Source organism: Daphnia carinata, chromosome 5, assembly GCF_022539665.2.
Source record: "Daphnia carinata strain CSIRO-1 chromosome 5, CSIRO_AGI_Dcar_HiC_V3, whole genome shotgun sequence".
In the NCBI taxonomy this organism is placed as follows: Eukaryota; Metazoa; Arthropoda; class Branchiopoda; order Diplostraca; family Daphniidae; genus Daphnia; species Daphnia carinata.
In genome coordinates, this window is record NC_081335.1 from 1,744,346 (window position 1) to 1,755,540 (window position 11,195).

The 11,195-nt window shown below is 42.6% G+C and overlaps 1 protein-coding gene across 1 annotated transcript; it reads right to left on the reverse strand.

Moving 5' to 3' along the window:
* Nucleotides 1-355: 355 nt before the first annotated feature.
* LOC130696162 (homeotic protein Sex combs reduced-like) lies at nucleotides 356-8,897 on the reverse strand. The gene is made up of 5 exons (XM_057519242.2): nucleotides 7,936-8,897; nucleotides 7,330-7,857; nucleotides 2,385-2,581; nucleotides 2,116-2,212; nucleotides 356-1,986 (listed from the first exon to the last, which is right to left on the reverse strand). Exons 1-5 carry the CDS (start codon nucleotides 8,408-8,410, stop codon nucleotides 1,970-1,972), a joined length of 1,314 nt encoding a protein of 437 aa, XP_057375225.1. The 5' UTR covers nucleotides 8,411-8,897; the 3' UTR covers nucleotides 356-1,969.
* Between the last annotated feature and the right edge of the window lie 2,298 nt (nucleotides 8,898-11,195).

An 11,195-nucleotide genomic window follows, 5' to 3' on the forward strand; every position in this document is an offset into this window, starting at 1 on the left:
AAACAGCGAACGGGTGTGTATACCGTCCTGCTAAAAGAATGCTCCAGTGAACATTTTGAATTCTGACCGACGGAGCAATAGGAAACTCTTTTTTAATGCCTTATTTTTGGTGCAACATTTTTCCTGGCATACCTGTAGTAGTAGGGCATTTCATTCATTACCGTTTTTTCTTTAAATCAACTCGAGCAGGCTTGAACGTGCTGACGGAGTCTTCACGGAAATAGCCGCCGAAACGGTGAAGTTGTTATTGCCTTTTGTTTGTTTTTTTCTTTTACGAAAATCGCCTTCTGTTGAATGCGACTTGAATTTCTTTCTGTAAAATGCGGATGAGAAAAGGTAACACGATAACTCGGAATTATTATTATAATTAGAATTAATTATTATGGGGCAATAAAACAGCGCTCAAATGAATACGTACACACACATACACACATAGTATTGAAATAAATTTTTCTCGGGAAATAGAATGGACAACACGAAACAAAAGAACACACCAAAATAGCTGGGGAAAGAAGAGACGAATTGAACCAACAAAAAACAATACAGGTGCAAATGAGTTTTGCGTTTTTTTCTTTTTTTTTTCGTTTTGTTTTTGTTTTTCTTGTGTAGGATGATTCTCATAGAAGTCTGAGGTCACCAAAAAATCATGGACTAAAAAAAAAACGAAAAGAACTTCGAAAGGGAAACAACTATATAATAGTAATAATAATACGGCGTACAACGGTGCACGATATTCAACACACGGTAATCAAACGCAAAAGAAACCAAACAGAAATCGACGGTCACAATTGTAAAAAAAGAAAAAAAGGGAGCTGGGAGGTTGTGTCAATTTCAGTTTGAGAAACCGAACGCGAAAAGAGCAGCACAGCCAGTGTGTTTTAAGTGTATGTACTCTATATATAATAGCGAAATAAAATATAAAAAAACAGGTGAAACTAGTGTAAAAGGTCGCCTGCCGCATCGGTTTGTTGTGTCCGTGTGTGTAGTAAGAACAATCAATAGCGAGAAAAAAAAATAGAAACAGTGAAAAAAGATGAGGCGAACAGGAAAACGAGTGCGAAAGTCTGAGGGTATGTGTGGCTTGAATGGGCCGCACAGCTGGTTCGGTTTCCATGGCAACACGTTTTTGTGTTTCACTTTTTATGCTCTGTCCGTGCATTCTTATGTCATTTTTTGCTTTCCCCGTTTTCGGTTTTTTTTTTCTCTAATTTGATCTAGTATCGTGAAAATGCCCGTCGGGAACGCTGAATTAGTAAACATTCCCGATATAAAGTCCAGGCATATTCCCGTCAGATTCTTTTTCGACTTCCCCCCCAAAATTACGTCTACTATACACATCCATCTGCATGACATGGTAATAATAAATAATGGAAAAGAAGAAACTTTGCGATTGACCCTCACACACATTCACATACCGGTATTTTTACACCGCAGGCTACTGTATAAATGGGCAGTAAAAGAGAGAAGATGACGACATGGAGGAGGAACAACAACAAAAGGTCTATGTATGTATAATATCGTTCAACCCGCACTTCAAACTCACGGGTGGATCATTGAGGGATGAAAAAAAAAGGTTTCCTTTTGCGCTCTGTCCTCCAGTTTCGTTCTGATCTCGATCGAAAATCTCAACAAGGAACGGCAATATCTACGCATACGTAATGAAGCGTTCTTTTCTTTTTTCTATCTTGTCAACTATGACGCTTTTCTTTAAATTTTTGTACATTAAGTCGTGCGAAAAATGTTTTGCAGCAAACGGCAAAAGGACTTAAGTTGTACTTGGAGAGTCTTTAGCGCCTCGACCCATGTCGACCGTTTCTTCTTTTTTTTTAAATCTATATCTTTTCTTAATGATCCGACTCTCTCATTCTGCATCCATCCTTTATTGGGTAGAGGCTGCTGACGATCCGTATTGGTAGTAGTCGCCGGGTCCTATAGGTGCACTAGTAGGGTAGAACCCGTCCTGCGCTAGCTATATCTTGTGATCACCTGGTAACAACGTCCAACAAAAAATATCGGTTAAAATTCTGAAGATTTCAACAACAACAACAAAAAATGGCTATACCACCGTGACCCCATTTGGGTCAGGCAAGAAGATTGTTTTATTTATTTTCTTACCAGTCAAGTCGGCCATCGTTAAATGATGATGGTGATGGTGCGCGTGGTACATCATGGGGTGCTGGTGCATCATATTCATGGTGGCGATCTTGTGCTCCTGCATCATCATCATCATAATGGATGGAAAATTGCTCGTTAAAAATCAATATTCGGAAAACGAAAGTTCTTCCCCCCCCCCTTCCTCCCGTCAAAACAAAACACAAAAACTGTGTTGTCTACTTTAAAACTAGATAATTTGGTATCGTATTATTGGTTTGAACGGCGCCAACCTTCTTCCATTTCATGCGCCGGTTCTGGAACCAGATCTTGATTTGCCGCTCCGACAGGCAAAGACTGTGCGCAATCTCGATCCGCCTCCTCCGCGTCAGGTAGCGATTGAAGTGGAACTCTTTCTCCAGTTCCAGAGTCTGGTAGCGGGTGTAGGACGTCCTCTGGCGTTTCGTCTCACCATTGGCGTTGACTGCGTCTGTTCGATTTTTAAAAAAAAAGAATTTTTAGCGAATTAATTCAGCACCGTGTTTTCTTTCGTTGGATCTTTCACTGGTTCATTAGCTTGTATCCTCTATGTTTCGGAAACATTACCCAAATGTTAAACACAAAATTTCTATTATTTCAAAGTCTTTGTTCTTTTGCTGAACTTCCGGAAGTTCACCGTGTTCAAGCCAACGGTCAATACGTAATCAGATGAAAACTTAAGAGAAAAAAAGGGAGGGCCACAGGAAATGCGCAGTCACATCGCCCAGGTGGTATCGCTTCCGTTCTATAGTTTTCAATATTTTATAATAATGCCACGTTAACAGAGACCGTTTTCTTAAGGGACTGTTCCTTTTCTTCGTTTAAAACAGAGTCGGCTAAAATAGCTTATTTGCCTCTTTTTCTATTAAAGAGCCTCCGATACGTCGGCTTTCCGTTTCGGTGTCTCATTGCGACGCATGTGGAGTAACCGTCCGCTATCGGCACAGAGATGCCGAGGTACATGTCTGAGTGGCTACCAACACCAAACCGGGTACCCTTGGTTTCTTCATCTTGTTCTTCTTTGGTCGTGACAATTTCCATTTTTACTTTTTTTCTTCTTTTCTTTTCTTTCGTTTCCCTTATTCTTTGTGAGTGGGGGAGGGGGTTGTCAACCTTTTTTTTTTTTTTTTTGAAGGAAGGGAAAATGAAATTCATAAGATCCCTGCGCGCACACGTTTACCACCACGAAAGAAACCAGCTTCCGGAAACTTTCTGCTAAAGGTGTCCATTTCTTGAAGTCACCCCCGCGTACACCGCCCCCCCCCCCCCCCCTCACTTTTTTTTCCAGCTCTTCAAATATGAGAAATTGTAGAACATTTTTTTCGTGCCTTATTGTCCTCTTGAGCAGCTCCTTTTCATTGCAGTGTTCATATTTTCAATGCCTCGCTTCTGATTTTAATCACTTTAGCAAAACTTGTTGATTGTTAATCTTTTGTGTGGCTCGTATTCGTCATTGAAACATTTTCAAATCCTTTTAAAGCGTTTCAATGGTATTCGCTTGTGGTTTATAAACACGAAAATTCAATCAAAAGATAAAAAGAAACAAGAAAAAAAAGGGTCTACTGCATTTTTTTGTGTGGATTATCTGCTCGGATAATGTACTTGTGGTGCGTACGTACACGAGCAGAATCGTCAACGCATGTTCACGGAATCTACACGAAAATTGATAAATGCCCACGTACGTCGCGCAACTGCTGACTTGAATGAACAATTTGCTGTTAATCTACTGGAGCGCTGATGGAGTAGTAAGAAGGTAGAGATAGGGTGGGCATTGCTTGCGTCCCTACTGCGTGCACTGTACATTATACAGGGCTAGATTTAGGCCTCCTTTCGGTAACACGAGTACGCTCCTTTTGCCAGCGCTTCATTCTCAATTTCTTGTGTTTGAAAGAGATGTACAGGAAAACTCGTTGAATTCCAAGCACGCGTTTTTCCACAGTGGCGGTGCCTTTTGTACGTATAACCACGTCTCTTGCGTGGCATCGGGAAAGCAGAACTTGGACGCGGAGTGATTGATGTAAAAGGAACTTTAATAACCAGTTGATTGGCACATCATGTGGGGAGAGAATGACGGCGAGCGCTTTCTCATTACATCAATGGCGAGTGCGTATTATAATAGTACCTGGAAATCGGGTAATTATTTTTCTTTTTCTTTAAACTATTCATCTCCACCGAGAGAAGTTCGTGCATTCGCCAAAGAAAAATAGTCGAGGTTCTTGTTGTACAGGCCTATAGGACTATCGTTAATCGTTGTGCTGTTCCGAATTCGAAACGTGTTTATGTTGATATGGAGTGGTATATAGAACTACGGTAGTCTTGGCAAATGGACGGGCCGTAAACAAATAAATGGCTGGCTGAAGAGTGGTGGTAGTTGGTTAAGACTGTTGCAAAACAGGGCCATAAAGTTTTTTACGACGGCTCGTAAATGTCATTCAAAAGGCAAACCATCATGTGTGATGTTCCATCTGACAAAATCCAGGCTAGAAAGAGAAAAAAAAGGAACCTTTTTTTCTCCATATGTGTCTCTCTCTTTTTTTTTTTGCCATCGTTTTCTATGCCTAATATCAAGGATAGCCATCGCTGTGTGCGTCTGAAAGGTCAAGGCGACCTCAATTTAAGAATAGGCGAAAAAAAAATCTATTGTTATGCGGAACGCGGAAAAAAAAAGAAACTGAGTTAAGTTGCAAAGGTTGAAGAAGAAAGATGATGTCGAAGAGAATGCCAATGAGACAGAATTCCGTCATTCGGCGGTGGTTTGCTGCAGCTATTTGCGAAGTGCCAGTGCGAAATGGAATAACTACTGGCTAGCTATTTAGCTGGCCCGCTTGGACGTTGATTGTCCTTGCACAAACACCACACCCAAAGAAACGAAGAAAAAGAAGAAATATATGATAACTAGCCATCGCATTTGGGGAACATGCAAATGAGCGAAACAAAAAGAAAGACTAGAGAGAGGCAAGCACGTATGCGAATTCTAGGTGGCAGCAAACAGACCATCCACAAGGTTGGCACACGGTTTTCGTTTTCTTCCCTCAAGCAAGGGTGGTCATTTCCGAGATTTTGTCTTTACAGGCGATCGTACTGAATTCGATTCTGATTCGACACCGTTTTTTTTATTTTATGTGATTGTTATCACAACGATACCTGGAAACATTGCATATTCGTAGACAACACGTTTTAAAAATTGAGCCAGAAAGTTCTTCGTTTTTTTTTTTTGCATACTTTGCGACACAATTAATCTCGTGATTAAATGTGAACTGACCCGCACAGTACCCTGATCACAATTGCAGATCAGGGGTCTTTTGAAAATCAACCGATACTCTTGTTTATCCTCATCCAAACATAAAAAAATAATAATAATGTTAGGCCTGTTGAGTAAAAAATTCTTCGATGTTTACCAACGCGAATTGTCAGCGTGCTTTTCGATAAGCGTAAAAACTCTTATCGAATTTTGAAAAGGAGAAAAAAAAATGCTCGTTTGCGCTCTCAATATAATCAGCTAAAATTATAGTACCTCATTCTTCTAGCATCATTATTTAATGCGCGACATTTTTGTCGAATAAGGAAATACCAGAAACAGTCACGAAGACAAAAAAAAATCAGTCAATGTGTCAGACAAAACGAGTGGATGAAATTCTTGGCGTGGGATAATAATTGCTGTTTTTTTTCGTATGTTTTCCTCGATTTACTGAAATTCAAGCACTATGTCATCCATGACGCTATATAGGCCTTCTTTTTTCTCGTTGTTAATGCGCTTATAATTTCATTTTGATTGGGAAATACCATTCTTGCGTCCACTGTTATTCGTACGAAAGTTCAAAGACACGAGTAGTTTTTCTTTCAAGAAAAAAAAAAAACAAGGAGAAACATCGTAACGCCATAGGTTTTCCTCATATAGAATCCAGACTCTTGGCCTAAAATTGTCAGTTCAAGGGCCGCTCTTCTTCGTTTTTGTTTCACCGCCGGCCTCGCGTTCCGCATTTTCTTCTATCTTTTTTAGTGCTCTGCTTCACACTATATTGTATGTATATATATAGGCTATCCTCTGTACCCCCAAACACTCTACTTACACATGGTAATTCGAGATCAAGGACTTGTGACCGGCCCAAGGCAAAAGTTACATGAGCCCTGCACAACATTGAAGTGTTGTGTTTCTTCTATAAATATGACGACACGCCCGCTATAGTACTCTCTTCAAGTCTCGTGTTGTGAAAACGAACGATGTGTTAATGGTTGTATAATAACGTTTTTGACTGATTGTTTTTTTTTTCTTACCCTCTCTGCGTGTATAACTATGCTGACAAGGAAAAAAAAAAGAAGAGTGTGAATGAATGTGTGTCTGTGTGCGATGCTCTGGAGACTGGACTTTTTGTTTTTGGAACATCACACACGAGTAATGTAAGAACGAGTCAGAAAGAGAGGAGGCAGATGGAAGGGGATTCCCTCCCTGGTAAAGGATAAAATAACGGCCGGTCGTAAACTAAACTCCCCATTGCATTTTAAGAACTGTTGAACAACATTAGCTCGTGCAGTACATTATGTACAATATATCGGCAAGGCGGTCCCTTTTTTTTTTGTCTCTTGTCCACACTTTTACGTTTTTTTTTTTCTTTTTCCTTTCTTTTTTAAGGGGTAAAATTTATTGAAAACTGACCCACCAGGTCGTAACTCTTAGCCATCCAGGGCACTGCTGTAAGTGACCTCACATAGCGGCTTGTCGTTAATGTCTTTTCACAACTTGTTGGGGGTTTACATAGTTTGTCTAGTTGGATAGGCCTGGTAATAAAAAACGATCCACACCCGTGAAGAATGGAGATGGAAAAAAAAATACGGTGCTAACATAGCTGCCCAATTGGTTTTATTCTTCGAGATCGATTACTTTACAACTACTATTACTACTGTTGTGTAGGCCTAGTAGTTCTTTTCTTATAGTGGCAAGAGGGATGATCATCTAGGCCTGTACAATGGGGAGGACACTGACTTGCAATGGGACTCTTAATGATGTTTCGTAGAATGGGAGGGTGTCGATGGCAAGCTCCCCTCCCCTTGTAATGACTTGATTACCACACGTAATCAACTAAAGCGATAGAGGCCTAAGTCAACTCTTAATCTCTGGCGATGTCTTTCAAGATTTGATAGGCTTTTCCTATTCCCCCCCTCCCCCCAACTGTTTATTTTGATATTATTTGTTGCACTTACTTTGGCCGAGGTGGACGCGTTTCATCCAGGGATAGATTTGCGGCGCGTTGGGATTTTTCGAATCGCCGTCGTGCTGGCCGGGGCTGTGCGGATCACTATCTCCGGACGAAACGGACGAGACGGAAGAGGGCGACGACGCTCCAACAGCTACCACATTCGATGGGTTCTTGCTATGATGATGATGATGGTGGCTGCTACGTTGCTGGCTCTGTTTCGATTTGCCAGAGGAACCGTCATGTTGGTGATTGTTGTGATGATGGTGATGCTTGGACGATGGCTGTGTGACAGATGTGGACGACGATGAGGAAGATGCGACGGGCACAGATGAGTTTGACGATGCCAGCGGTAGCACACCGCCGGCTAGACTGTTTTGAACGGCCGCGTTTAAGTGAGAAAGGGCGTTGGACGATGAAGATGATGACGAAGACGTCGTTGTTGTCAAACTCAGATCTTGAGGCGATCCCAAACACTTTGTGTCCGGCACTCCGGCGTATTTACAGCTACTCGGCGTCACGACGGCACCTCCGCCTATAATTTTAATGCAAGATGCAAATTTCTAATATCGGCCTTCAGTTTAACCGCGACATGTTTTCTAAAAATGTTTACCTAAATTGACGGGACTTGCGACGGAGTGATGGCGCTGGGCGGAAGGGCCCCGCATTTGTTGTTGTTGCTGGAGAACCGATTGTTGCTGCAGTCTATTTTGCTGTTGTTGTTGCTGTTGTTGCATCGGTTGTTGGGCAACATGCAACGCTTGCGACATGGTAAAATCGACGCCGCCGTTGGACATTGGCGACATGGGCATGGCGTGTTGCGGATGACTCTGCTGCTGTTGCTGCTGATGTTGCTGATGTTGACCGACCAAGTGATTAGCACCGAAATCAGCGTAATGCGGTTGCTGTTGAGGCTGTCCAACAGCTACCGGCCCACCGCCGTAGCAGTTTTGGTAATTGCTCATTGCCGTGGCGTAATAGTCGGCGGCCGACATGCCCGTAAGATCCGGTCCGGCGGCACCGACGGACGACCCGCGTCCCACGTAACACGACGACGCTAGCGAATTGACGAACTGATAGGAACTCATTGCAAGGGGGGTAGTTGTAACGTGATAGAAATTCAATTTCTCGTGATTATTCGGCCGCTGAATTCACGACTCGTAGAATTCGGGATGTTGGCAAGCCTAAAATGAAACTAAACACACTCTAGTCAATTTCAATCGGCCGGATAGAACAGCACCGAGATCATGACACACGCAGAAAAAAATCACTTTTCAAATGAACTTAGAAAACGAAATGTCGGCGTTCGGGATCGATGAGCACGCACTTCTTAAAACTGAAGCCCTCCACCCGACTCTGTTGTCTACAACAGTCGGTACTTGGTGGGTCTCGTGTTCAAGTCGAAATCTATAAGTGTTGTGAGTACGGCAAAATCGAGGGATTGTGCGGACACACGACTGCGAAGTCTGACGAACCAACAGCGAATGATGACTATGGGCTTGTCTAGTACTCTCGTAATCAAGCGTCGACCGAACACTGCACGCGTTACCCGCTCTTGCAGCACACTTTGGCTTTTTGTGGATACGCTATGGGAGCTCCTATGCTGCCATTGCCATATACTAGACGGAGCCGAGAGCAATATGTAAGCTGCTGGTTATGCTGCGTATAGCTTGGGTTGGCTAGTCGGTGGTAAGGAGAAACATAAGCCGGGAGGGCCAGGCAAAGAGAGAAAAAGGAGGTTGGCGGACGAATGCCAAGAGAGGTGTGGGCTGGGCCAGCTGGCTGGGAGGTGGTGTTATAAGAGGGCACTGTGTGTGTTTTGCGCGAGGGCTGAAAGAGAGAGAGAGAGAGAGAGAGAGAGAGAGAGAGAGAGAGAGAGAGAAACGGAGAGACAAGAGAAATGTAACACATAGACACAAGCGGCCAGCTGACGACTGAGATGACTCGATCTTTTTCGTACGTTGCGCGCGCTATATGGGAACTACTGGGCAAAAGTTGCGCGTTTTTGCGCACAATTTTTTAGTCAGCCTCCCTCTTGTTATGGCGAGATCTCTTCGACCGCGCCTCCACCGCTCCTCCTTCTTTTCGACTGTTTCGATGGCCCTCTTACCGTTCCTGCCGAACCTGCCATTCTCTCGCAATCATTGGCTATCTTATGAAAAACGATGTAAGGTCGGGAGCGTCTCGGGGCTATTTGAGATGGAACAATTTCTTCGTGAGCATTTCTGATGATGATGATGGCAGACGCCAAAAACTCGCCATTCAACCTGCCAATCAATTTACGTGTCATTTTTTTGTCGTTCGTTATTTTTCATCGTAATCGATGCGCTCGTACTTATGCATTGCCTATATACCTGCATTGGCTTACTCCCTCTATAATCTTATGTATCTTGTTTTGTTTTTTTTTGCTGTCATCCAGGAACTGAAGGGAAGCCATTCAGCTGAAGGCATAACCAAAGAAGGAGGAAGAAATTGGAGCTGAAAGTGAACCAGTTGGGAGAGCCTTTGCATCAAGCCCCCCAAAATGACGACCGAATAGAAATGGGTGGGGAGGAACAAGCTGATGTGTAAATAAGGTAAGAAACTGGTATTCTCTCTCTCTTTCTCTCTGTCTCTCTGCTGTCTCTCTATGCGATGGATGTAAGATGTAAAGTTGACCGATGTATGGACGTGATAAGGAAAGGGGGAAGACAAAAAAAAAGGGACACTAATGAATCGATTCGGAAATTCAAATCCAGTTTATCAATTGTGTGTATTGAACTGCTGGCTTCTTGCTCTCGGTGAAACAAAAAAATTTCGTTCCAGGACGTAGACACTAATTGTTCCGTCTTGCGCAGAAAAAAACGTGGCGTCGAACAACAAAATTCTTGTCTTTTTTTTTTTTTTTTTTTTTTGAAAATGTCGACTGCAAAATGTCAAGCCTCGTGTTTGCGTTGCCTTGTTTCACTTTTCATTTCTTTGGTAAAATCAGTTTTTCCTGAAAAGTGAAATCAAAATTCCGCAAACTTGTCATTTGCTACCTTTCATTTGTTCTACTTTTTGCGTTTTGCCTATAAACCGTCAAATGAACTGTTTGAAAATTACCGTTCAAAGTGCCTTTTCGGTCTCCATTTCGACACGGTATTTTCCTCTCGTGTTCTGGATGATTTCGATTGCAAATGTGGAACGATTTTGCATACTTACAAAAAAGAAGAGACAGGCAGAAAGATAGGCATCGGCCATTGAAGAGAAAACTGGTCAGAGTGAGGTGTTTCTGTATTTTGCGCGAAACGCGCTACGTAGAGGTAGTACGCGATGGCGCAGACGACCTTCTTTTCTCTTTCTTTTTTGGCGAGGATTTATGGCACTGTGGATTTCCTTTTTTTTTTATTATTATTTACAAGGGGATTTTTGCCTGTCCCGTTTTTTGTCATTTTCGCAGCAGTTGCCATTTTTACTGCTTCGTTTACTCAGTCAAGTCCGTCCTTTTTCTCTTGTCGCCCTTCACTTATTGCCTGCTTGCTAGATGGGACAATACTCGCCGTCGGGGTTATTGAACATGTAGATAATAGAGAGAAGTCCGGAGGCCTCGGGTTCTCAGCACTAGAGAACATATTTTTTTTTTTTTTTTTTTTTTATTTTTTTTTTTTTTAAATTTCTAAGCCGGGAATTGACACGCTAGGGGGTCCTTCCCGGCATCGGGGGTTCCGTGTGGTTTCGTCATCAGACCAGCAACACACCGTTGGCGCTGCGAATCCGGCCCAACAAGTCGAGGATGCTTGCGGGGGGAACAGAGGGAAGTCTTCCCGTTGGCTGGAACAGAGAATGGAAACCAATGGCAGCTCGCGAGAATGAACTGAAACCTCTTTTCTTTTCTTTTTCTTTCTTTTTTTT

Bases quoted from the DNA above. Each gene is read 5' to 3' on its own strand.
- LOC130696162 (XM_057519242.2), bottom strand. From the start codon at position 8,410: ATGAGTTCCTATCAGTTCGTCAATTCGCTAGCGTCGTCGTGTTACGTG. The intron at 7,858-7,935 runs GTAAACATTTTT...TTAAAATTATAG, and splicing joins CGCAAGTCCCGTCAATTTAG to GCGGAGGTGCCGTCGTGACG. The intron at 2,213-2,384 runs GTTGGCGCCGTT...ATGATGATGCAG, and splicing joins GGCGCATGAAATGGAAGAAG to GAGCACAAGATCGCCACCAT.